Source organism: Haliotis asinina, chromosome 6, assembly GCF_037392515.1.
Source record: "Haliotis asinina isolate JCU_RB_2024 chromosome 6, JCU_Hal_asi_v2, whole genome shotgun sequence".
NCBI classification, from domain to species: domain Eukaryota; kingdom Metazoa; phylum Mollusca; class Gastropoda; order Lepetellida; family Haliotidae; genus Haliotis; species Haliotis asinina.
The window spans coordinates 20989678-21016847 of NC_090285.1; the positions used below are offsets into that span (position 1 = coordinate 20989678).

The 27170-nt window shown below is 40.1% G+C and overlaps 2 protein-coding genes across 2 annotated transcripts; both read left to right on the plus strand.

Annotated features, from left to right (window-relative positions):
* Positions 1-310: 310 nt before the first annotated feature.
* LOC137286786 (uncharacterized) lies at positions 311-18329 on the plus strand. The gene is made up of 2 exons (XM_067818780.1): positions 311-368; positions 16501-18329. The coding sequence occupies exon 2, from the start codon at positions 16501-16503 to the stop codon at positions 17590-17592; it is 1092 nt and encodes a 363-aa protein (XP_067674881.1). The 5' UTR covers positions 311-368; the 3' UTR covers positions 17593-18329.
* On the plus strand, positions 423-2314 carry LOC137286624 (uncharacterized). Its single transcript, XM_067818573.1, has 2 exons — positions 423-481; positions 1648-2314. The coding sequence occupies exons 1-2, from the start codon at positions 423-425 to the stop codon at positions 2312-2314; spliced, it is 726 nt and encodes a 241-aa protein (XP_067674674.1).
* Positions 18330-27170: the final 8841 nt, after the last annotated feature.

A 27170-nucleotide genomic window follows, 5' to 3' on the forward strand; every position in this document is an offset into this window, starting at 1 on the left:
TCAGTCTGTCTGTGTGTGGGTGTGTGCGCACGCACAGAACATAGAAGTCACTTGTCCCTAAAGATACATGTAAGAGAAGATCCGTGTTGCGTTATTATTTATGTAACTACTTGTTATATATCTACAACTGTACGCTCGGTATTCCTATCACTTAGTGATATATAGTGTTAATGTCCAGAATATCTCTCTTTCTCCCTCTCTCTCTCTCTCTCTCTCTCTCTCTCTCTCTCTTTCTCTCTGTATGTTTGTTTCCTGCTCCTTCCATCCTTCCATGAGATGCACAACAGCTAAAAATAGACACGTTAGTCCTATTTTCGCTTAGCAACAATCGACGCCATTTTGAACTTGAAAGAGGCATATCGTTTGTGGTAAGATTTACACTTGTTATTTGTTGTTTAAAAAATACATTAACGATAAGAATCATGAACCGACAATTCCTAGGTAATCGTGGCAGGTCACGCACTGTGAATCAGTCCGGAAGGCAAGCGTAATAATTCTTCAGTACGTATACTGTACCATATTTCCTGGATACAGTCCTGTGATTGACATACTGGACATTCAGTCCTATTCTCCGTATAAAATCATAAAGACTTCTTATGACTTATACGATCGTTTTGATATCATCACTACGGCATACGTTTGTGTCCATTTATCTATTTATCCATACAGTGATGTTAGATTTACACGAAGAAGCATTATTTAAACGAGTTATCTCCCTTTACCTGAACGTACGTACACACGTCAAACGAGTTGCAATATAAGTCGGGTCGGTACCCACTTTGTGTACACCCACCCGGGGAACTGGGTTGTGGCAAAACTTAACAATGGTCATGCTATGCTATATCAAAACCTAGTGAGTAAACGTGTTAAGATTACTCATTTAGAAAAAGCATTTTGACTGAGTCTGTTGAAGGCTTATCGTAAAGAAAGGAGAACATGTATATGTACATGAGACCAAATCTATGGCTGAAGAATGTAATGTTGTCATGAGCATAGTAAAACATAACTGCTACCGTTCGTTCACTGTAAGTAACCTGATTTCCTCTTCTTTCATAAAACGGATTAACGCTTCGGGGGGACTCCTGAAATGGGCTTCACATATTATATCCATATGGGGAATGAAACCCGGGTTCCCGCTGTGACGAACGAACGCTTTAACTATTAGGTTAGCGAACCGCCCAACCCGATAAAACGCAAGACCGATTCTAACCCGTATCACCTGCCGAGCCTGTCTCTTTATATATATGAGTACATACACACCAAGTACGCTGTATTAATGACTATGTTGCATTTCTATTCTTGCACATTGAGCATGTTGGTGTGTGAAATAGGATATGAAGGTATGTCAATTCTTGAGGCTGCCACCGTATCTGGGTTTCACGGGTGAACTTTGATTACCCCTTGTACCTGTCACATGGGATATTGAGGCTAAATTGGCTAATCAATGTTCGCTGTCTTCGCCGACAAGAGTGAAGAAGCAAGCTATCACAGTCTGTGTGGTTTGAAAGAAGGGTGGACTAGTATGGCAAGATGGCTGAAATAGCAGACGACATTTATTTTAAGCGGTATCTGCCCGACTTTGGGAAGCCTACCTAAACGGAATACAGTATGTGGCGGTACTGGTCTCACGGACACTGGACTGTACAGATGTATTAAATCATGTAATATCGCCTCGGCTCTGTTATGTATTGGACAAGGGGAAGATGTACATTCAAGATGTTCGCTTACGGGAAGGACGTATTTACATTTTGTGATTTTAGCTGCACGGTCGACGACAGAGAAGCAGTATATACCGTTTGTTTATTTGTTGTCTAATTCCGAGATTGATTTGGATCGCCGAGACAACGATGGGCAGACAGCCCTGCAACTCTCAATCAAAAGCAATCTACTTCAGATGATGGTAGCTGTACTGAAATGTGGCGCCACGGCGGATTCGGACGACGAAGAACTTATAGGTAAGCATGCTGGGTATTTCGCGGCAGAGTATCGATGTTCCTTCAGGAAGTTCTCCCCGGGTTTGTGGCAATCGGTGGCAGATAACAACAGATTCCGGGTCAACAAACTAGTCAAGTCGTGGTGCAGAGTCAACATCAGCAAAGGCAAGAACAGTTTGATAGAATTTGCTAAAGTGAGCGGAGCAGACGACAGCTTAATTCAATTGCTAATCAAGAACGAAGCATCGATTGAGTTCGCTCATGCGACACTTGCAGGAGATGAGGAAAGAATGAAGGCATTATTATGCAATGGATCAGTGGACTTGACGACCCAACATCTGTCCCACAGGGAATGGTGCCTATACTCCACTAACTCTTGAGGCTGCAGCAGTCGAACCAAACCATGACAATCTCTCCAGGGTATTTTTGGATAAAGATAACTTGTATTTCCAATGGTGTGACAAATACGATACAGGAATTCATGCAAGAATTCGCTCAGTGCAGTGATGTATTGTTTATACACTGGCTTCACTGTTAAAGTGTACAATTTTCATAACAGATACGTGTGTTTTTACTCAGATAAGAGTGATAAGTGATTTAAGCCTGAATATGTTCTGACATTGAAACGCTATATGGATCGTGTACATCTACCCTCTGGTAGATAGACTTTTAAATTTTATTTACATGTATTATACATATTTTTGCGTTTGTAACATAAGGAGGTTTTCTTTCCGTTCCATCGAGTAGGATCACATCGATATATCGACGATTTGTTTGGCGTATTGTCACAAATCGGTCTGAATACGTTGTTACTTGAGTTAAACTGACTAACGGGGGGCGTGAATTGGGGTTATTTATGTTCTTATTTATTTATCTATGTGCGCATCTTGTTAAGCAATATTGGAATGGGTCAAATGTATGTGTTTTGTTCAGGTACGATTTTTATAAGTGATTCGAGTCTGACGCTTTATTGACAATGGTATTTAAAGGACGGTGTAAGGAAAGGCTATAAACTGCCAACATCTGTGAATGTGAGTGTATGTAAGCATTTAGGGAGCTTGGTATAATGTCATTCACACAATTGTCACTTTGGTACTTACATAAAGATATTTCTCGATATCCAGAATATACGTGAATTATACAATGAACTGAGGCCGAGTGTGCTAATGCAAGATTCATACAGTTTATTTGGTGTATAATTTCCGCATACAGATATCACATAATTTTCATATGCATCATAAATGCCTTTTCAATTTGTGATGTCTCCGTAGTACAGCTATCACTTCAACCTACTGTGTGAGATTACCTTCCTTGAAAGTAATCCAACCATATCGAGTTCAAAACCCACTTTCCGCTGAAAATTTTGCAGTTTTCATAATTTGTTTCATATCCCCCAGCACCACTTTCCGGTCATGTGACCATGAAAAGCACGTGTGGTGTTTGTGAGCAGCTTTCATGATGTCAAAACCTCTCATCTGACTGTAAAAAAACGTAACCGTGAATACAATGTAGACAAGCTACCAGCATATCGACCTGACTTGGACATAGGGTTGCTGATAGGAGGCAACTGCCCGGAAGCTCTACAGCCGTTTCTGATAATTTCTTCAGATGATGCAAGACCTTTTGCAATCCGTGGCTAGCTTGGCTGGGCAGTGAACGAACCACTTAACTTACCCATAATCTCCAGAGCAATACAGTAGTCTGCAGCAGAATAGTTCTTCAAGAAATGGTGAAAGTCAGTGAGTGTATTACACCTGAGAATGTTCTGAAACTGTTTGAAATGGATTTCAATGACCATGATTTAGGTCAGGAACCTAGTCAGCGATGATATTATATCGACGATGAACGCTTCATGCATGATAAGAATATGAAGTTAGTCACTTTCAGATTTCACTCCCATTTCGCAAAACAGATGTGATGCCATGTAACAGACAGCAAGCCACGTATTTTGTGGCAAAGAAAACAGATGTGATGCCATGTAACAGACAGCAAGCCACGTATTTTGTGGCAAAGAAAACAGATGTGATGCCATGTAACAGACAGCAAGCCACGTATTTTGTGACAAAGAAAACAGATGTGATGCCATGTAACAGACAGCAAGCCACGTATTTTGTGGCAAAGAAAACAGATGTGATGCCATGAAACAGACAGCAAGCCACGTATTTTGTGGCAAAGAAAACAGATGTGATGCCATGTAACAGACAGCAAGCCACGTATTTTGTGGCAAAGAAAACAGATGTGATGCCATGAAACAGACAGCAAGCCACGTATTTTGTGGCAAAGAAAACAGATGTGATGCCATGAAACAGACAGCAAGCCACGTATTTTGTGGCAAAGAAAACAGATGTGATGCCATGAAACAGACAGCAAGCCACGTATTTTGTGGCAAAGAAAACAGATGTGATGCCATGAAACAGACAGCAAGCCACGTATTTTGTGGCAAAGAAAACAGATGTGATGCCATGAAACAGACAGCAAGCCACGTATTTTGTGGCAAAGAAAACAGATGTGATGCCATGAAACAGACAGCAAGCCACGTATTTTGTGGCAAAGAAAACAGATGTGATGCCATGAAACAGACAGCAAGCCACGTATTTTGTGGCAAAGAAAACAGATGTGATGCCATGTAACAGACAGCAAGCCACGTATTTTGTGGCAAAGAAAACAGATGGAAATGGAAATTATCACCGAGACTGCGTTGTCTTCATGAACACTATTTTGTTAAAAGGATACGCTTGTGAGGTTCCCAAGAGTGAACTTTGTGGTCGACCTGGTCATATCTGGTATTTGCTCATCACGGTGTGTATCATCCTCGTAAACACACCAAGATCCAGTTAGTGTTCGTTCCAGGTAAGTTCGATGGTGTATCAAATGATGTACCGCTGCAAGGTCCAGACCTAACCCACTCATTGATTGGAGTGCTCAACAGGTTCCGCAAAGAAGACATTGCTTTCATGGGGGGCATTGAAGCAATGTTTTAAGTAAAAGTACCCAAGGAGCAACAAGATTACCTGCGATTTCTTCGGTGGCCTGATGGTGATGTAGACAGTGATTTGAAGGCATACAGAATGACTGTTGACACCTTTGGTAATATTTCTTTCCCAAGTATCGTCCAACTATGCTCTGAAAGCATAGATCCAAGACATAGATCTAAGCTGCGATGACATCCCCTTGGAACGGGCTCTCGGTATGCAATGACGCATTCAGTCTGAGTCATTCAAATTCTCACCTGACTTGCCAGAAAAGCCTGCCTGCTACACGACGAGGGATCTTGTCTGCAGTGTCTTCCCTTTATGACCCTCTTGGCCTTGTATCTCCAGTTCTACTTCCAGCCAAGACACTATGGCAAGACCTGTGCAAGGACAAGTCTCTTGACTGGGATGACCAAGTGGAAAGGAGCTGTTGCGATAGGCGGAATAGGTGGCTCTGTGAGCTTGAGTTACTTAGAGACCTTGAGATAAGATGTCTAAAACCACCTGCTTTTGGTAATGTTGTTTTTTGCCAGCTCCATATATTTTCGGATGCCAGTGTTACAGGTTATTGATCTGAAGCCTACATTCAACACTGTAATGAAGAGAGCACCCGCACTGCTCCGGTGATGGGTAAAGCACGACTTGCACCTCTCAAGACCATCACTATACCACAACTGGAGCTGACAGCAGCAACCACTGCGTTGAAGATTGGTAAATTTCTTCAGAAGGAGCTCGATATGGTCATTGATTACACAACATACTACACAGACACCACAACAGTACTTCACTACATCACCAACGACTGAAGCAGGTACCCTGTGTTTGTGACTAAAATTATAAAGCTTATAAGAGATTACATGGATCCTCAACAGTTTCAATATACTCTTCAAAAAGTGTAGGGGAACCTGAACTTTGAAGTCTGGTAGAAAGAAAACCCATTGCGGAACGTTACAATGACATTCATCTTGTGTCTGCAGCATCAGTCGACGTTATCACCACACGCACACACAATGCATGGAAAGCTCGTGCACAACGTGGGAGCCTCCTACACGTGCATTCGGTGTCATTATGAATCTTGACGTTTTTCAGGCAGGTCGATAAATAACTGTAGACCATTTTTCTCCTATTGTTTTCTTGCATCTGTGCATCACACAGTTGTTAGTGCTTCTAGTTTACATTGTTTGAATTTGCAAAGCGACGTATGCATCACGATGAACGTTTACGTGCAATTGGAATGTAGCAAACTGGCACTATCTAGCGAGCAGTGGCCAACGCCTTCAGTCATGGTTTATAAGTCAGTACCCCTTTGACTGATCGTCACACGGCTCAAAGACGACAGTGGTGTAGGGCACGTAGACTCTTGAGAAATCGTTGTTTGTCACGTGTCATGTTTTCAGACGAGTCAAGATTCTAACAACAACGTGAGACCACACGATCGATTTGGAGGTGGGTCAGTAATGGTATGGGGTGGTGTTACTATGACTGACCGAACCTCTCTTCATATTGTGCAAGGAAAGGTCACAGGGCAACACTACCGAGACAACATACTGACACCTTTGTTGTCCCCTTTCCGAGGCAGGTCGGTCGTCAGTTCATCTTTCAGGTTGATAATGCCCGTGTACACCGTGCACGTGTCGTCAGTGATCACCTCCAGCAACACATCTAACGTATGCCATTGCCAGCATTGAACCCTGACCTTTCCCCCATCGAACACGTCTTGGACATGATAGGGAGACGTGTGCGCCAGCGTCGAGGGCCACCGACTACACTGGATGAGCTTGGCCTTGACTACGTATACATGATGAATGGAAGAGACTCCCCGAAAGGACTATTGGGAGACTTATACGCAGTATGCCGCGTTGTCTTGATGAACGTCTGACTCGCCAGGGTCAGATCACACACTAGTGACTCAAGAAGACAAATGTGAGTCTTGCAACTATATTTCTTGTGCAGATATGTTGAAACGTTTGCAGTATTTTAGGTGATAGTTTGTTAATGCATGTTTATTTACAGTCTTCCATACCTCATCCATTAGCTAACGATTAATGGTCATTTATTTTTCTTGCGTCTGCACAGTGCGTAAAGTTTAGCATTAAAAGCATCTATAGTTGGTTATGCTTTGACACTGAGTTCAACGGTCAACGGTACAAGAACCTGTATCGAAACGTCGCACTCACACAATAAAGTAGTTGTTATCCATAACAATGTGTCCTATTTGTACACCTCAACTTCTAAAATGCCACTCAAACAAATGTTATTACTATGGCCTACGCACAGTTGCCGCCATTTTGTCACTCGATCCCGTGAGAAGTTGTTTTGAGGCGTTGTTTTCAAAGCAGGTCTGATCAATATCTCCAGTAATGACGACCAGGAACTCAGCACAATGCATTATTCCTACACTTGTCCGTGTTATTTGATTCAAGAAATAGCGATGAGATTACAAAAGAAGCTCTAGAGGCTCGGGTACGTGTATTGAAAACAGCAGCGGTCGTTGAACGACCTGGTCAGGTAGGGTGTTAATTTCTTGAGTTAAGCAATAGCTCGTGTTATTCGTAATGTTTCACGTAAATAAGTAACTAGGACGTTACATATGAAATTTTAGGCTTGATGGACCTCGATAAGGGAATGCGTGTTGAATTCTTAGCAGAGAAATGGCTTCTTCAGCGCTAGGTTACGTCAAGAACTTCACATCATTGTATTTTGGATCACGTCACATACGATTAAAATGGTTCATTATGTTAATGAATGAAATATTATCTTTGTGAGAAAAAAATAAATAACAAATATATCTAGTAATATCGCTGAAAATATATCTAGTAATATCGCTGACACGACTCAACATAAGTTGCAAACGTATTTAGACATACGAATATTATTGTAAGAAATCGGGAAATCCTTTCCAAAGTTTGTTATTGAAAATTGCTTAGGATATTTGCACCATTGGAAACAACATAGTCAGTGATAGTGAATCATTAATCTTATAAAATTGCGTATAAGACATAATCAGGACATTGACATCTGGACCGAATATTCTCAATGGATCAAGACTCTATTCCATTCCCAGACCCTTATTCTAGTAACATCTCTCGTAACCAAGAAGTAACTCTGTAATAAATTAATTGAAATCTAGATGCCTCTGTATTAAACATAAAGTCATTGAAATCTGTCTGAATTGTCAATTATGTCTATGTTTTATATATAATAAATGAATTGAAATCATTATATATGTGTTTTGTCAATTGAGTGTATGTGTCATACCAAAATAATTAAATTGCAATGTTTATCCACTAAAGAAAATTACCATAACCATCGTTACCGTTAATTAACCTAGGGGCCGGTTCGGGTGCTCGGCCGGTTTGGGTTAAATATCCAGGGGCCGGTTCGGGTGCTCGGCCGGTTTGGGTTAAATATCCAGAGGCCGGTTCGGGTGCTCGGCCGGTTTGGGTTAAATATCCAGAGGCCGGTTCGGGTGCTCGGCCGGTTTGGGTTAAATATCCAGAGGCCGGTTCGGGTGCTCGGCCGGTTTGGGTAAAATATCCAGAGGCCGGTTCTTGTGCTCGGCCGGTTTGGGTTAAATATCCAGAGGCCGGTTCGGTTTTTTAAATGCATTAAATATATTATTCAGTAATTTAGAAAGGCCTTTAAGGTCCCTTATGCTGGTAGTAGATAGTAGCTTCTTAAGGATGGACAAATTTGAGAATTCTAGGTATTTCGAGTTCAGAGTCAGTTGTCGCAATTGGAGAAAATCTTCTGAACAAATAGTGAAACTCGTCTCCAACAGCGTCTAATACACAAAAGCGGACATTGTCGGTCTTCACGTGGAATACCCACCCATGGGCCAGTCTCAATTGGTAATTTTTGTTTAGATGTTCTAAACTTCAAAATTGGGTAGTAAAGAGTTTTTGGAAGAAGATATTTTTCTTAGATTGGTTGGGTTTTGAAATATTTACAGTGATCCCCTTTAGAACTTGAATCAACTTGAGACTTCCAATTTAGGAAGAACTGCGCTCAGTAGGTGTTTCCGACCACTGAGACAAGCCAGGGCGTTGGGCATACAGACGGATTTAGAAACACGTAGGACAGATCGCAGTTATCAAGGATATGTTTCACAAATCGAAAGCAAGGAATTTTACTTGCATTGTCACAGACGTGGTTAACACAGTTATATATAATCTGAGATGGTTTCCAATGTATGTTCTCGGAGGCTAGTTTATGCCAGTATGAAATTAATCTCTTATAGATTTTTATACTCGAGGGTTCTCTTCCAAATTCACCGTAAAGCATATAATTTGGGGTGCTGTTTCACAAACCGGAAGCTGATTTCAGAAATATTATGTGAATTCTTTCTATTATATCTTAGTTCTCGTGTCCCCATATCTCTGAGCTATATAATAGAAATGGAACAACCATAACATCAAATCCATGGAAAAGACAATCCAAAGGTAAATGAACATTCCTGGATTTCTTCAAAAGACAATACATAGGTTTGTGTTTTAATTGCTTGGACAAATCGCCCATGCTTCTGAAATTTGATTCCAACGTAATCGTATGCATCTGCAATGTTTATATCTTCAGTTCCAGTGAAAAGTGAAGTTTCTAAGATTTCGTGGGGCAGCTTCCAAAGATGACAACTTTCGTTTTGGATAGGTTTACTTTCAGTTTCCATTTCTTACAGTAATGAAAGAAGACTTTCAGGGATTTTTGTAAATCATTTGGATTTTCACTGAACATTACGGCGTCATCTGCGTATAACAGTATAATATTTCATATTTAATACCATTACAACCACTGTCAAAGAGATGTTCTTCAAGATCATTTAGGTATATGGAAAACAAGAGGGGCGACGGGTTTTCACCTTGTCGCACACCCTCGTAACACGGGAATTACTCTGATATAGCATTTCCAATCAATACCCTAGATTTTGTTATGATATATATTTTTATGAGTGTGAAAAATCTCCCATCTATCCCAGTTTTTCTTAGTTTATGTCACAACCCCATACTCCAGACATTATAAAATGCTTTAGTGAAATCTACAAATACCGTATATAATTTCTTTTTAGAGAGTTTTACTATTTGGGTCATCCTTTGCAGAATAAAAATGTTATCACATGTTGAAAACCCTTGTCTGAAGACTGCCTGTGTTGGGTTAAGTATATTGTTGGTATCGAAGAATGTATTCAGTCTGTTATTTAACACTCATGTATAACAAATTACCAATGCAACTTAAGATTGTTATAGGTCTGTTGGGATCCAGTTTACATCCTTTACCTTTATAGATTGGTTTAAAAACGCCGGTAAGCCACGAGTCCGGGAAAATACCCGATGATAGTACAAGGATGAACTGTTCTATAAATAGAGGCATAAGTATTGATTTAGTCAATCAGAAAATCATTTTCGATTAAATCAACGCCTGAATGTTTTTTTGTTTTACCTTTTAATTGTTTTACCGCAAATTTTATTTCTTCTCATGAAATATTGCTGTTAAGGGTTTCAGTATTGAAAGTATGTATATCGGTCAATTTCTCGTCCAGATCAGCCTCGTTTGGTTCGAATTCCTCATTTGTTCCAACGAAATAATTACAAAAAGTGTCAACATCGGGGTTATTTTCAATTCGTTTACCATGCGCTTTATGGAGCATGTTCCAATATAGATTATTTCCAGCATAGATTATTGATTTGATGTTGATAGTTTAATTTTCGTATGTGTTTATCTAAACATTTTATAGTTCTTAGACATTTGTCGAAAATGTGTTCTATCAGTAGCTGAATTTGATTTTTTAAATTTAAATTTAGCTTTTTGGAATAGGTTTCTAGTGTTCCGGCATTCCTGGCCAAATCAGGGTTTATCTGTATTTCTTGTATGCATAGATATTCAAAATGTTGCACAGACAGCGTCAATCACCTATTCATTTAACTGTGATTCACGTGCTGCACGAGCGCGCTCAGTTACGTCACACACCTTGCCTTGATTGATATTGTTATTGAATGTGGTGGATAAATCATTGTCATCCTTTTTTGGGTTTTCGATTTTCAAATGGAATTCTGTCTGGATTACCTTTTTGTATTTGCTTGGATATCTTTCTGAGGAATTGTGACCTTGAGAGAACCGGAGTAGTGACAGGATCCGAATTCTCTTCCGAGAGCAAGGCATCACCATTGCCAGCGTTCTGACGGCATTGGGCTCCATCATATCAACCCTGGTCTTGTCGTTAACATAGGGTGGTATCACACCAACGCGTCCCGTCGGGTATGATGATAATAACTGGATTAAAAAATATCTCAAATCCCTCGGGGAAGCCATGGCTAAACTCGCGGGTAAGGCCGCCGAATTAATGCCCGGCATCCTTGGTAGCATCGTCTCGTGACTGCTCAGCACGCTGGGTAAAAGTGTCATGTGGCTGGGAACAAAATTTGTGAGTATTCATCTTCAAGGTGGCTTGGCTGGTGTAAGGAACCGATGACGTGTGTCAAACAAGTCAGCGAGCCTGACCATCCGATCCCGTTAGTCGCCTCTTACGACAAGTATGGGTTGCTGAAGGCCTATTCTGCCCCGAAACCTTCACTGGTCCTTCCTACCAGAAAACATAAACCTCATGCGGATGAAGTGCACCCCCGAGAGGTTATCGAGAAAACAACTGGAAGCTATCTTGTAATAATATTTAACAATGAAAAGTCATCGCCCCAACGTCATTCTTAACGACCGAAGCGATATGGAGGGGGTTGATCAACCAGAGGCACACACCGTGTATGTCATGCACTATCAAAACGGGGGGTTTATGCAGGCACGCCTAAGAGAGCATAAAGAATCTAATTGGTTGATCAACATGGTCCTCACCACACCTTGCATCTCTTTACATGAAAATAATAAACTTGTCACTGAAATTAAATTGATCAAAAATTAAGTAAAACACAATTAAAGAATCTCTTGTAATATATATACTACCTATCAAAAGATTAGATTGATTCACCAGTGCAAATGTAGTCACTTACTTCAGTCAACTGTCCTAAATTACACTTTGCAAAATATTCCACACTGTTATAAGATAATGTTTACACATGAACTGTTCTATTGTAAAACAAGTTCATACCATTGAAAAGATTATTGTCATGAGATCGGTAAATGATGAAAAGCAGTGAAAATTGTTAAATTCTTAACAAAATTTTACACCCAAATGCAACTGGTGCTTGATCCTCATGCAATTCATCTGCAGAAAGTTTGCAGTTGAATTTCCGAGGACAGTGAAGAAATTCAGTTTCGATGTAACCAAATATGTATACATAACATATAGTGAGTGCTGTAAGTGAAGCTTAACGTTTGATGGGTAGTATATTACACACACAGGATGGACCTGTGTCCAGGCGTAGAGGAGGTCGCTAAGACACAGGAAACCGTAGACGGGTTCCTCTTGACACAGTTCTGTGACAGCGACTAGAACAAGATCGTGACACACGGGAGGTACTACAAATGAAGTCCCAAAGCTTTCAATATCGCGGATGCGGCTGACACTACCCTCATAACGACGAGCATGGGCGGCGGGTGTTGGAAACCATCGTTGTTGCACCTATAGTGCTCGGTATTGAAATAACGGCTGGGGTTGTAGGATTGGCAGGGTTGGTGTTTAGGTTTGCATCCCGTAGACTGCATCACAAGGCATTGAAACATGACGAAATTAGAATTCTAGCTGAAGAAAAGCTGAATACCATAAGTGAGCATATTTCCACCGCACATACCGATAACAAAATCTCGGACGAAGAGTTCAGGTCAATCCTCTCTACGGAAGCGTATTAGCGCCACGCTGAAAATATTTTTTAGTCTCATTATCTCCTACGTAGGAGATACTTAGTATCTCCTAGGACTTACTACTTAGTGTCTCTTACGTAGGACTTAGTGGTTAATATCTATTAATAGTTCAGTTCAATCCTCTCTGCGGAAGTACGGAAGCGTATTAGGGCCACGGTGAAAAACTTTTTTGGTGTCACTATCTCCTACGTAGGGCTTACTATCTCCTACGGAGGACTTACTACTTAGTATCTCCTTAGTACTTAGGACTTAGTACTTAAACTCTACTACGTAGGACTTATTATCACCTATGTAGGACTTATTATCTCCTACATAGGACTTACTATATCCTACGTAGGACATATTATCAACTACGTAGGAGTTACTATCCATGAACTCGACAAGTATTGTAAGAAGAAACATGATATTCGGCGAAGTTGGCCTTTGAGAAAAAAAACCGTACATAGAACAAGTGCTACTAAACATTAAACTGTTTTAACGCAAGCCATCACGTGATCAGGAAAGTGCTAGTTCACGGTAGAGGAATTATTGATCGTCCCATACGGCACAATGTTACCACCCAAGTGGAAAATCGATTTGACCAGGGAAAGTACTGTTTCCCGGTCACTATGACCGGGAGGTTATTAACGCATTCAAAAGTAGTCTATAACAGTGGCGGTGAGATCAAAGGGCTTGGTAAACGCTTCTTTTGTGAAATAAGCTTTCAAGCAAGCTTTCTTGAAAGTGATAATTGTATATACTACCTACCGGACAATGCACGTCAGAAATTATGGGCGAGTAATGTAAAATTTCAAAATCAGTAAAACGTGATAGGCACGTATTCGTAACATATGGCTTTGGAAATTGATCATTGTGTGGTTGAAAAAAAAATAGTTCTTAGACCTCTACAATTCCACTGCACGATATTAGTAAAATGGTGGACTGATAGAGGATCTACACCTCGCTTTCTTTGAGGGCGAGACGTTATGTGCCCTGAGACGGATGAATATTACTTTTTAAAACATTTGATTCTTAAAATATTGTGTTGACAATTTATCCACCCAATACCCATATAGCACCATCATAAATGTCGACTTAATAGTTGGCAAATAAATAACTGTCAATTTTTTGTGTCATGTGACTCTAATAACTAAGAAATTTGAAACTTCATTCTAACAAAGCATCAAATATGGTGAGATAATCCCTATCCTGTAAATACAAAATGCGGATACACCCGAACCGACCCCAAGCCGAATTGTGCAAAAAAAGACCAAAAACGCCGTCGACATAGAAACTTCGAGATGCGAGACAGAAGAGGTACCAGAAACTGCGGTAGACCGTACGATGCTGTGCGGGTCGACGAGAGAGCACGACAGATGATTCGAAGTGACTTTGCATGCTGCCAATGCAGAAGAGTAGGGTAGAGATGCACGGAGTCGTCTAGAGATGATGCGAGAGGAATATAAACAGAAGAAAGAAAAACGATTGGACGAAGTCCATCGCCTCGAAGAATGAGTGAGTGAGTTAGTTAATATTTAGGGTCACATCGGCAAAGTCTCAGTCACATCGTGACGAGAACATTTAACATTTAAATGGAATATATGAACTTACGAACCCTCTGAGTAGGACAATAATTTTACAATACCTCAACAACCCCCTTTTAGGGTACAGCCACTAACAATCTCAGTTACTAATCTAAACTACTACTAATAAAATATTTATGTATACACAAATCATTTAACAAATCTAATTCTTTTAAAAATGCAACAACATATGGCTTTATAGCATGTAATTTATAAATACCTACTTGAGTGTCCTACTTCTTCTGCGTTAGATCACGGATGTAAGATCTAATGACTGCTTTATAATAAAGGAATATGGAATAAGACTTGGTGTCACATACTAGTATTTGTTGAGTGCTGCTTTAGCAGCAAGATCGGCCATTGTGTTGCCTGAAATGTCTACGTCGCTGATGTCGATGTCGTATTGGCCAGTAGCAACATCATTATACAATTCAATAATTTCATTTAAAAGAGGTTGTTTCCATGATAAATTTTTAATTGCCTGAATAAAAGAAAGAGAATATATTATATACTGTTTATGTTTCGGATGTCTTTGAATATATTTAAGAGCCATTAATATGGCGTTTGCTTCAGCTGTGAAAATAGAACTACTATCTGGTAATCTAGAAGATATCGTTCTGGATCCAATGACAGTGGCACAAGCTACTGCGCCTCTGTCCTTGGGCCCATCTGTAAATATAGGTTTGTAATTGGTAAATTTAGTTTTTAGTTTATGATATTCTTGATATATTGTGATTCATCAGTTTCTGATTTTGTAACAGTAGTAAATCGACTAGTGGCTTAACCAATTTCCAAGGAGGAGAAGAAAGAAGTCGGGAAGGAGCTATATTTTCCAGTTCAATGCCGACAGCAGCAAGAAATTGCTTTATTTTGAGCCCAAGAGGCGGGATAAGAGAAGACATTATGATATAAAAATCCTCATAGAGGGGATTAAAGACACAATTAAATGCAGGGTTAGACACATTAGAAGATAACTGGCGTTGGTTGAGAGTCAGATAATCTTAATAACGAGTGTGTCCTCCATGAGCAGCAATACATGCACTCAACCTTTGCAGGCATGCTGGACACCAACCTCCGAATTGTCGTCCTTGGAATCAAGTGCCACTCTTGCTGCAGTGCACTACCTAATGCATCAAGTTTTGACCCGGAGAGGCATGACAGAGCCGCCTCAATAAGAATCTTTTTTCTACACCGTGGGTCTAACATAACGCTCTCCTTGACGTCGCCACACATGCAATGTGAACCATCCGTGAACCGCAAACAAAAGCGGGATTCATCACAAAATATCACGTGTCGCCATTGCCGGTCCCCCACCTCTGACATTGCTGATCCCACTGATAAAGAAGACACCTGTAGTTACCTGTCATCGTCACGCCTTTGAATGGACGTCTTGCCTTATGACCACTGCTATGGAGCCTGTTGCGTAGGTCGAGTTAGAAATCCCTGTACCTGTGGCTCTGAAGAATTCCATCTTCAAACCCGGGACTGCGGAAAATCGATTCCTCAGAGCTTTAGTTTTCAAAATGTTGTCTTGTGTGAGAGTGGTTTTAGGGCGTCTTCCTTGACCTGTCCTCATCAACGGTAAAGGATGATGAGACGGGAAATGATGCATTTAGACTTCCTGAACAAACGGGCAACAGGATTCTGGGATTATCCACCCTCTGTCATGCCAGTGGCCTGCCATTTCTGTGTGTTTTTCAGGTACTGTAGCAGTGGCATTTTCACAAGAAATAGTGGGGCACACTTACTGTCAGTCTTATAGTTTAGGTCGTTTGTGTGGTGTAAAGGTAACATTTTGCTGAGTGTGTTGCCAGTGCTTTCTGGTCTAGGCTCAAATGCAATGAGCTTACAAATTTTATGTAGCATTATTTTTACTATAAATTCCACTGAGGTTTCCTTATTTCCTGTGCCCAGTATTTGTAGGCTATTTCCCTAGAAATTAGTGGAATAGTGAAAAAAAGAACAAATAGCCTACTATTAAAACAACTTCAGACACAAAAATACTTTGAATAAAATGGGACCTACGTCTCATTTCAAGGTGTAAATATGAAACATTAACAGTGTTGAATAAATATTAAATGTACATGCCAGAAATAACAGTTACAGTTGAATACGCGTATTTATTACAAGTGTAAAATTAACACTGCATCATGTTGATTTTTCCTGCTACTATGGAGAATATAACAATCCCTAAGAATTCACCATCTTTATTGTTTTTGCTTCCTTCAGATGGCTGTTTGCTGGCGATTAATTGACTTTGATGCCACAGACCCACCCCCATGGGTGAAGGAAAAGGGTGCATCTGGAGTTCCACCAGTCAAAGAAATGATTGAAGATATCCTAGTCTTTCAAAAGCGGTGGCAAGATCTGTCAAAAGAGGATCAGCAGGAAAGTTTAAAGGATTTTGTTCCATCTTATATTACTCATGTATGTGTTGAGGAAGACCTAGGTCTTCAGAAAAAATCTGACGCGATCACCATTTTTCGCAGTATGCAACATGAGTTTATGGAATTTGAAACCAAACCAGATGGAGAAGAATTAGGGCAACACAAGTTTTCTGAATCAGATTCTCAGAGTAAAAAGAAGAGAGAAACAGCTAATTTGATCCATGCATGGGGGCATTTGCGGAAGTTGAACTGTTCTGAGTCACCAGACAAAGATTCTCTGGCTGGACTGGTGGACATTGAAGTCTGCGTCCTACAAACACATAAGATTATAATGGATGGTTTAGTGGACAAGCAAAACAAGACTCCAGGTGGAAAGTTCAGCACTCGTACACGACACACCACATACAAAGGGGAAAAACACAACTATCCTGAATTTGAGAGTCACAAGAAAGCAAGGGAGGCAGTACAACTTATATGTGACCAGTACAATGCTTTAATAAATGGAATAAAAGATCTTGTAGATCCTTGTGATAGGATGTATAAAATGTTTAAGTGTGCTGCATGGCTGTTGTTTAATCTAGTGTCTCTGCACCCATTTAGTGATGGCAATGGCCGCCTGTGTCGTCTGCTCTGCAGTTATGCATTGAGTGTATCTACACCCTTTCCAAGTCCAATATACAATGTGTACAGTCCAACAAAGAAAAACGATTACATGGACGGTATTGTCAGTGCCCGGAAAAGAGAACCTCAGTACCCCATGGAACTGACAACGTTGATAATAGAGTCAAATTGGTTTGCTTGGAAAGCTGTTTTTAATAGGAATAACACTTACAGTGAAGATGCTGGTAATGAGAATGAGCTTGTTGCTAAAGAGACAGAATATGAAGAGGCACCAGTGCCTGCAACAGTTGAACGTGACCAAGACTCAGCATGAGAATAAATACATGTGGACCCTGATTCAAACGACCTTTCAAGACAGTAAATTTTCTGGTTCTACAATATGCAGAGTTATCTTAGTTGTGCCAAACTCGGGTAATGGATTGCTCGGTTTTCAGATTTGCCCTGTTTGCGCCTTTCAGTTCAGTAATGCCCTTCACAATGAGAAAGTGTTGATGTAGATATCAGTTCAGTGATGCCCTTCACAATGAGTAAGTGCTGAAGTCCGCGTTTGACAAGAAGGTTGAAAAGATACTTTATACGTGCAATATTTGGGCGTGAGCAGTGAGTGATGTTGGTTTTACTTTTAGCAATATCACAACAGAGGACACCAGAAATGGTCTTCACACTTTGTACCCATGTGCGGAATTGAACCCAAGCCAGCCACTGGCGTAACGAACCCTTTAACCAGTAGGCTACCACACCGCCTCTTTGGGCAAAAAAGTCTTCCAAACGTCTCATGGATATTACTGTAACGTCTTACAATATCCATGTGTATGTTGAGAAAAGTGCTTAACCTAGAAGAATGCTCCCACTGAGGTTTTATCTGAGTTCCATTGTACATCAGTCATTTGAGGCTGACAGTGTGTCTTTGTTTACAAATGAATTGAATCGTGAATGACTTTATCATCAGTGTTAGACTGCCTTTTTCACAACATGTTTTGTTTCCACTTAAAGACAATAACACCCTATATGATCAGAGTCCAATTAATAAAATATGTAAACAAAACAAAACATAGCATCACAGATGCACGGCTTTTAAGTGTCATTAGCAGATTACTGGACGGATTTGTCTGAAAGAACATATACTATAGATCTAAGCATTGCACAAAGCAATAAACAATTGAATATACGAATGGTGTATTTACATCTGCGGGAAAATTCAGTGCAGGATTCGGGCTAGAGAGTAAACATATCAAACTCCCATGGCTAGTGGAACCAATACCTTCAGTAGCATTCTCATTTGCCAACTCTCAATTCGCCAGCACGTGTTAGAAGCTAGTGAAGCCAGGAGTCGTGTTTCGTGTACTGGAGACATGTATGAAACCGTGGATGGAGTCTATACGATAAACAAGTATAGTTATATGTAACTGATAGGTTCCTTGGCAATTTCATTTAAACGGAAACGCAAAAATGAAAATTCGTCGACGCCATAAATGTAGCCAAATAGCAAATCTTCAATTAAGTGACAACGCATTTGTATAGAAATGACTAAGAAATATTTAATTTCCTTTCTTTCGTTTTCAAGGAAAGTTCAGAGATAAATTGAACTATCGGGAATTCTCCCCCAAATCACGCAAGAGACAGGGAGGGAATGCATCTATTAGTCTCGCCGTCTCTATACAAACAAGGAGATACACAGTGACTAAGAAGAAGTGATGCGACTGTGCTACTTCGACTGTGCAATATTTGCTATACTAGACCCCATGCACTTCCATATCCTTGGAACGGCAAAGCATATCTTCAAAGGGAGTTGGCTCAAACAACACATATATCCTCAAGTATGCAGATTTAAAGGTGTGCCAAGAGCGGATGGACAGGGTATCAGGTGTTGGTGGAATGGGGAGAAGCTCAAAGAAGATTTCAAGTAACTTTGACAGTTTCATGACTGATCAGTGGAAACAGTGTCGTTCTCAAGGGCATAATCCTTGAGAAATATTATTCCTGCTTCGCCGACTGCAAGTTTTGTCCACTGGTGTTGCGGGTTTCAAAGCTGGGGCAAGGACACGAAAAACTCATGAAATTGTTGGCGTCAATATCGAGGTATATACAGCAACAGTGCCATAAAGTTCAATATGCTTCTCCACAGCCATCTTGTTGACTCAATACGTGATTATGGGCAGGAGTACTGATCCTGGCTAATTACTTTTCGTTGTGGGTTGTTTTTTTTTCTTTCTTTTTTTATGAAAGACAAAATGGGGTTTAAGAAAGGTATTCAACAAACCAACGGTCGACTGATGTTGCGAGTAAGTAATGAGAGAATATATTCGCTGTCAAATTGCTCTTGACATGCCACTCCCTATTCCAAACAAGGATGACTTCAGGGCGTCATTTGCTTTCATCAGACATGATGATGATGATGATGATAATGATAATGATAGCCTATTAGCCTTTCAAATTTCAAATAACACAGATTTGTCAAATTATCTTTTCATTCAGGTCAGCACAACAGGACCAGTTGCTCCGGACAGTTTTCCGGCGCAGAATTTGAATTCTTCAAATCAGCCCTTCTTGTAACGCTGATGCACAATGTGTCTGATCTACATTTTGGGCAAGGATTTGCAAAAGTTGGAATTTTGAGATGCTGAGAGAAGTATATGACAGCGAAGAGTGGCGTCATGCATGTTCCAGCTGTGTGCTTGCAAACTGGTGTGGTCGTGGTGGGACCATTGGCAGAATTGGGAATCTTTGGAAGACTCAACTCGTAACTTTGTTTTCCAACAACAGTTTTGATGGCGACGGTCCCGCAATTCTATGCCTGCAAACCACCATTTCAAAGTTCAAAGAGAAAATGTAACTAAAGCTAGCATAACAGTAGTGTAGATGACGTGATGTTACATAGCATTGGCACCTATATATTTTCTGAATGTAAAATGTATTTTATAATTATTAAAAACATATACATGACTTAAATAACAAATACGTCAACAATATCTACTCGAACTTGAACTGTAATGTGCACATTGACACTTCTTTCTACGATACATAGTTCTACCCGCTTAGTAATTTAAGGTTATGAAATAATTGCAGTCACTATTATTTTCTATTTTCGACCATGGACATAAATGAACATATGTATTGTCAAAACAGGTGTGGGGTATATTCCGGCAGGTAACTAAAAGTTGAAAAAAGTCAGTATAGGATAATGTCTGTACTCCAATTATAAAGAGTCTGCATCAAATAAGTTCACGTTAGCACTTTCAAACTAGTATTTTGCAACTGAAATCATTAATACACTGGCGACATTAATTTCAAAATACAGCCAATGATATTTGTGCAGCTACGTTTAGAAAAACAAACCATACCATGGTGTAATAAAATTATTAAAATCTAAATATTTTAGACACTTGTAAATACTTACCTTACTATGGGTCTTATGCATATTAGCTCAAGCTTTGCTTAATAGAGATCAGACAGACATTGATCCACCATTCTTCTGAAATGGCTGCCTAGCGTATCGACGAGGGTACGGGAACGCACGTACCTTAACAAATCATCAAAAATGCCAATTCAATCTATAAAGTTGAAAAAAAAAACACGATGAAAAAATATGTCTGCCTGCCTGTCTGCTAATGACAATATGCAGTGGACAACTTCATTTACTGACCACATGCAATTTGAAATTAACACCTATCAGGCTTATAAGCCATAAACAAAGAGACGACTAGGCGTATCGGCCAATGAACCAGTGACCAGTGACCAGTGACCAGTGACAAGGCGTCGTTACACATGGGTGCACACCTACCGGCTCTGACTGGGTTCAGTATTGCGACTGCTTCGTTTCGAGGAAGGTAAACCCAAGTACAAAAAATTGCACTTTCGATTTGCGATTATACGCTTAAAATTTGTTTATTTGTTTGTTCACAATCACAAATGCATTGTATACATCATGAACAACTGATAACTGTATGAAACATAATTAAAACACAATTATCACTTATTTATAACATATACATTGCTGCTTGTTAAAAACAAATAAACAAAATTATAAGCGTACAATCGCGATTCAAAAGTGCAATATTTTGTACTTGGGCTTACTTCACTCGAAAAGAAGCCCTCGGGACACCGAACCCAGTCAAAGCGGGTAGTGGTCACTCAAGAGTAACGACGGCTTCCGATTGGCTGGTTCATTAGCTGACACCCCGAGGGGTCATTGTGTGTACAGAAACATGATCTGTTTGATGGGCATTTTAGAAGTATGGCTAGTCACAAGAAAGTAAGATTCTTTATGGATAGTAACTTCTTTTATTGTACTTGATGCGTCGTTTCAGTATGAATTCATATACCGTTGTCAAACAAAATCATATACACTAGAAGAAGTTGTTATCCGTTGAGAATGTATATAGAGATGTTAGGTTTTGTAAATACACGTTCTCTGAATATGAGTTCGATCAAATCAAAAATCATCTCATCAGAGATAGTGAACTACTGCGTGGCTGGAAACTGTCGTCTAAGTACAAAACAGGACTTGAAACTGACAAGAGTTTGCACCCATTCCCGTCAAATCAAGTCTTCCGAAAAAATGGATGTAGTTTGTTTGCAACCCACTGACGTAAAAAATTGTCATGTGTACAAATATCACACCTGCCTAACTACATAATGTGGCAGAAACAGGACTCGGGTGCACGAGTCATAAATCAATTTATTTAGTTTATGGCGTAGGCCTGATAGGTGTTAAGTTCAAATTGCATGTGGTCAATGATTGAAGCTGTGTATTGCATATTGTCTTTAGCAGGCAGGCAAGCAGACATACAGGTGTGAATAAACCAGACACTGACCTTTCTCTGTGACAGAGACTGCTAACCACAATCAACAAGGTTTTTTACGTAACAAGTAGATTATTTAATTGTTTGTGTACACAACCAAGATTAGACTACTGCTCACGACCTCAGACGCTGGGCGTGCTTACTGTTTCAAGCTCCGCGCGCCTATTCACTGCGCATGCGTTATGGAGGCAGCGCAGCACAGGTGTTGAAACCAGTTTTCCCCCCAGCGCTGGGGGGGGGGGGGGGGGGGGGGGGGATTTAGTGAAACGTTTGAACTCAGATTTCGCGGGCTTTTTTTTCATTGCTTTTTTTTTTCAACTTTATAGGTTGAATTGGAATTTTTTATGATTTGTTTTGGTAAGTGCATACCGAAAGGTACCAGAATCTGCAAAGTTGTGTTTTACGTTGCATGTGACCTTTAACAATACTCATGATTTGGCAATATCTGGATGATGCTACTGGGAGGCTGATTACGCATTGGAGCATTATATATGACATTTAGTATACTAGTATCCAATTCCCCAACCCATATATAGCTACAGTTTTGTATACAATAGGAAAACGGACACATCATGAAATATTCATAACTGTGTTTATTAGCTTGTTTCGAAAGAGCCCATTCATAAAAGGAATGTGCGCTTGTCTAAAAGACACTGATACACAACACTCCAAGATGGGGCTCATGTGTGTTGAAGACATGTTAAGTAAAAAAAACTGTCATTAATATTTCATAATGTGTCCATTTCCTGTTACATAAAAACACTGTAGCTAAATCTGGGGTTGGAGAGGGGTGGGGGATGGGATACATTCAATTCTGATACCTCTTGTTATAAAAATCACAATAAACAGTCCCGTGTGCAGCCGGGACAGAATGTGTCCACAGCACTTGTCGTAAGAGGCGACTAAATTGGGCAACCTGTTTGCCGTGGGTTGTGTCCCGTGTCGGTGGAGGACGGGATCCTGGTGGTTGAGGGCAGATGGGCTTTAAACTGCGTTCCATTTGCCCAACACACCACTTTGGCCCTTACTTCACCTAGACGGGTGGTAGAATCGGCCCGATTCTATCAATCGGCTGGTCACGCCAAGCCCTGTGTATGGACTTAATACTTTGTCAATACACTAATCTGTTTGGAAAATGTGTTACTTGTGGTCTTGGCAGAATTGTTCTCTGAACATGTTTATGATTTTGATGTTTGATGTTTTGCACTTTGCCTAGAGTCTTATGCCAGAAGGCGGTGGCTCATGGGCCAATCTGGTAGCTGTGTTATTAATAACTCTTCTGCTGGAGTATATCATCCGAGTATCCTTGGTGCTGCAAGTTGGAAACCCACTTGTTTTTAGCATTATCCTTGTGATACTCCGTGGTGGGTGGGGAGCTCGGATGACGAACTATTGGAAATAACCATGGCTTATGAAAACCCTCCTAAAAAAACCAAACGACAACTAGACACTGATCCAATTGATACTGATCAAAGACTGCCCACGTCAATTGAACACTGGCCACGATTTCTTGTAATTGAAACTGTTGACAAGACTCCATTAAAGTTGAACCCTTTTGCCATATCCAAGGGTATACAGGGCCTTGCAGGTGATGTCAAGAATATTAGACGTTTGCGTTCCGGTGCTTTGTTGGTTGAATGTGGGAAAAGGCAACAAGCCACAAACCTTATGAGCACAGAATTGTTTGTCGGCGTTCCAGTCACGTTTACGGCTCATAAAACACTGAATACGAGCAAGGGAATCATCAGAGATCGTGACCGATTGTTTGCGGATATGACAGAGCTTGACATCATCTCTGAGATGAAAGATCAGGGTGTACTCAGTGAAAAACGTTTCACAATCCGGAAGAAAGATGTTGTAACTAACACCAATACTTACCTGTTCTCCTTTTCCTCACCAACTGCTCCAAAATCTCTTAAAACAGGTTATTGTAACATCAATGTGGACATGTACATTCCAAACCCTTTTGCGGTGTTTTAAATGTCAAAAGTTCGGTCATGGCGTCAATACTTGAACATTGTCTGTTGTATGTGCTCACTTCGGCGAAAAGACACATACAACAGAAGATTGTGACAGTAATGTTAAAAAATGTACAAACTGTGCGGGTGACCACTCCTCCTACTCTAAAAGTTGTCCTGTTTGGAAACATGAAATGGAGATAAATAGGATACAATTCACTCAAAACGTTAGTTTTGCTGAAGCTAAAAAGCTAGTTCAAAGGTCAGAACATAAGGAGAGCTATGCTTCTATCACCAGAACATCGCCAGAAGCAGTAACCGCTAAAACAACGTCATCTGTATGCTGCCAGACAAACCTGACCTGGGTTAAAACGGAATCTCCTCTGATATTCTCACCTGCAATATCTACCCAAACAACAGAATCAGTTCCTAGTACATCTCAAAGCCAATGTGAAACATCCTCTGATCTTAACGCATCATCTCAGCCTACAAAGTCTAAACAACTCTCTAAAGGCAAAGGTACACAGCCAGATTCTTTGAAAAAAACTTAGTGGTAGAGCCCCCAAAGGGTCAGACAATAAAATCAATTTATACAACAATTATGGATCCCTTGAGGACATGGACGTGACTGAAAACGTCCGCTCCAGGGCACACAGCTTGTCGCCCGCCAAAAAGGTTCGGGGAAGATCCCCAATAAATCCTCCCAAACGATAGACTATCATAATCCTATTCTACAATGGAACTGTAGGGGACTAAATAATAATAATTTCCATGAATTACAACTTCTAATCCAAGATTTATCACCCTCAGCGTTTTGTCGGCAAGGGGGCGGTGGGGTAGTCTAGTGGTTTAAGCGTTCGCTCGTCACGCCGAAGACCCGGGTTCGATTCCCCACATGGGTACAATGTGTGAGGCCCATTTTCTGGTGTCCCGCGCCGTGATATCGCTGGAATATTGCTAAAAGCGGCGTAAAACCAAACTCACTCACTCACTCACTCACTTTTGTCGGCAGGAGACATATTTGAAAGAGACAGATGTTCTTAACCTACGTTCGTTCAGTGCATACCATTGTTTTTCGCCTAAGGGTGACAGGGCCACTGGAGGGTCTTCCATTCTAGTTAAACAGAACGTTATCCATAGCCCAGTTACACTTACTACTAATCTTCAGGCTGTTGCAGTGCGACTAACTTTGCACGTTGCGTTTACATTATGTTCCTTGTATGTTTCTCCGTCTTCAACGTTTCACAAACTCGATCTTCAGGCTCTATATGATCAACTCCCAAAGCCCTGCATTATTATGGGAGATTTAAATGGACACAACCCACTCTGGGGTAGTGCAACAATAAATGGTAACGGTAAAGTACTGGAGGAATTTTGTTCAGATAATGATTTATGTATTTATAATGATGGCTCCAATACATATTTACATCCTGGTACAGGAACTTATTCTGCTCTCGACTTGTCAGTCACAAATTCAGAACTACTAAATGAATTCGAATGGTCAGTCCACGATGACCTCTGTGGAAGTGACCATTTTCCTACTATACTAAAATCTGTAACTCCATCTGATGTTCCTCCATCATCAAGGCGGAATTTTAAAAAGGCTAACTGGGCTTTATATGAAACACTGTGTGCTGAAAAACTTAAACCTGAACTTTTTTTTGACGTTCAAGATGCTATTAAATGCTTTTCTGATAGCTGATGAATGTATACCAAAGTCCTCTGCAGTTCCACATATCCGGAAACCATGGTTCAGTGATGAATGCAAACAAGCTAGGAAGGCAAGGAAAAAAGCAGAACATTATTTCCGTCGCCATGCTATGGTTCATAATTTAAATAAATTTTAAATTTTAAATGCTAAAGCACGGCGTACTTTTAAACAGAACAAACGCCAATCTTGGCAAAATTATGTATCCAAAATAAATTCTCGGACACCCATGTCCAAGGTATGGAACATGGTCCAGAAAATTAAAGGTAAAGGTACTAAATCTAGTGTCCATCATCTTAGACATGGAAACCAACTGCTTACTGATAAATCAGATATTGCTAATAAACTGGGTGAAACCCTCGCTAAACACTCTTCCTCTTCTAATTATATACCTAAATTCCAACAGTATCAAAGACAACAAGAAAAGAGAAGTATTAATTTCAACTCAGATAATGGGGAAGATTATAATGAAACATTTTCTATTCATGAACTCCATACTGCTCTTGATCAAGCTCATGACACTGCTACTGGAGCTGATAACATTCATTATCAGCTCCTGAAGCACTTACCAGAGTCCTGTTTAGAGGCACTCTTATCTATTTTTGATGATATTTGGACTTCAGGTAAATTTCCGTCTTCATGGCGTGACGCTATAGTAGTACCAATACCTAAACCTGGACGTGATCATACTGATCCGTCCAATTATCGACCTATTTCACTAACTAGCTGTGTTTGCAAGACCATGGAACGCATGATAAATAATCGACTTGTTTGGTACTTGGAAACTAATAACCTTATCACTGATATACAATGTGGTTTCCGTAAAAATAGAAGTACTGTCGATCACCTAGTGGGTTTGGAATCATTTGTTAAAACGCACTAATTAAAAAACAACACGCTGTGTCTATCTTTTTTGATTTAGAAAAAGCATATGACACAACCTAGAAATATGGTATTTTAAGAGACTTACATGACTTCGGTTTGCGAGGTCGTTTGCCGCAATTCATAGCCAACTTTTTAAATGATAGACAATTTCAAGTCCGCGTGGGCTCTACCCTGTCTGATCATTACAATCAGGATCAGGGTGTTCCACAAGGCAGTATTTTGTCTGTCACACTTTTTAGTATAAAGATAAATAGTTTATCGAAAGTTTTAAATGATTCTATTGATGGTTCGTTATTTGTGGATGATTTTAATATTTCTTGTCGTGGTAAAAATATGAATACCATAGAGCGGCAGTTGCAGTTGTGTTTAAACAAAATAAGTAAATGGTGTCTTGAAAACGGCTTTAAATTTTCTAAATCCAAAACTAATTGCATACATTTTTGTCGTAAATATAAACCACATAAAGACCCTGAACTATCTCTAGATGGCACTCCCATTAAAGTTGTCAAGGAGGCCAAGTTCTTGGGATTGATTTTTT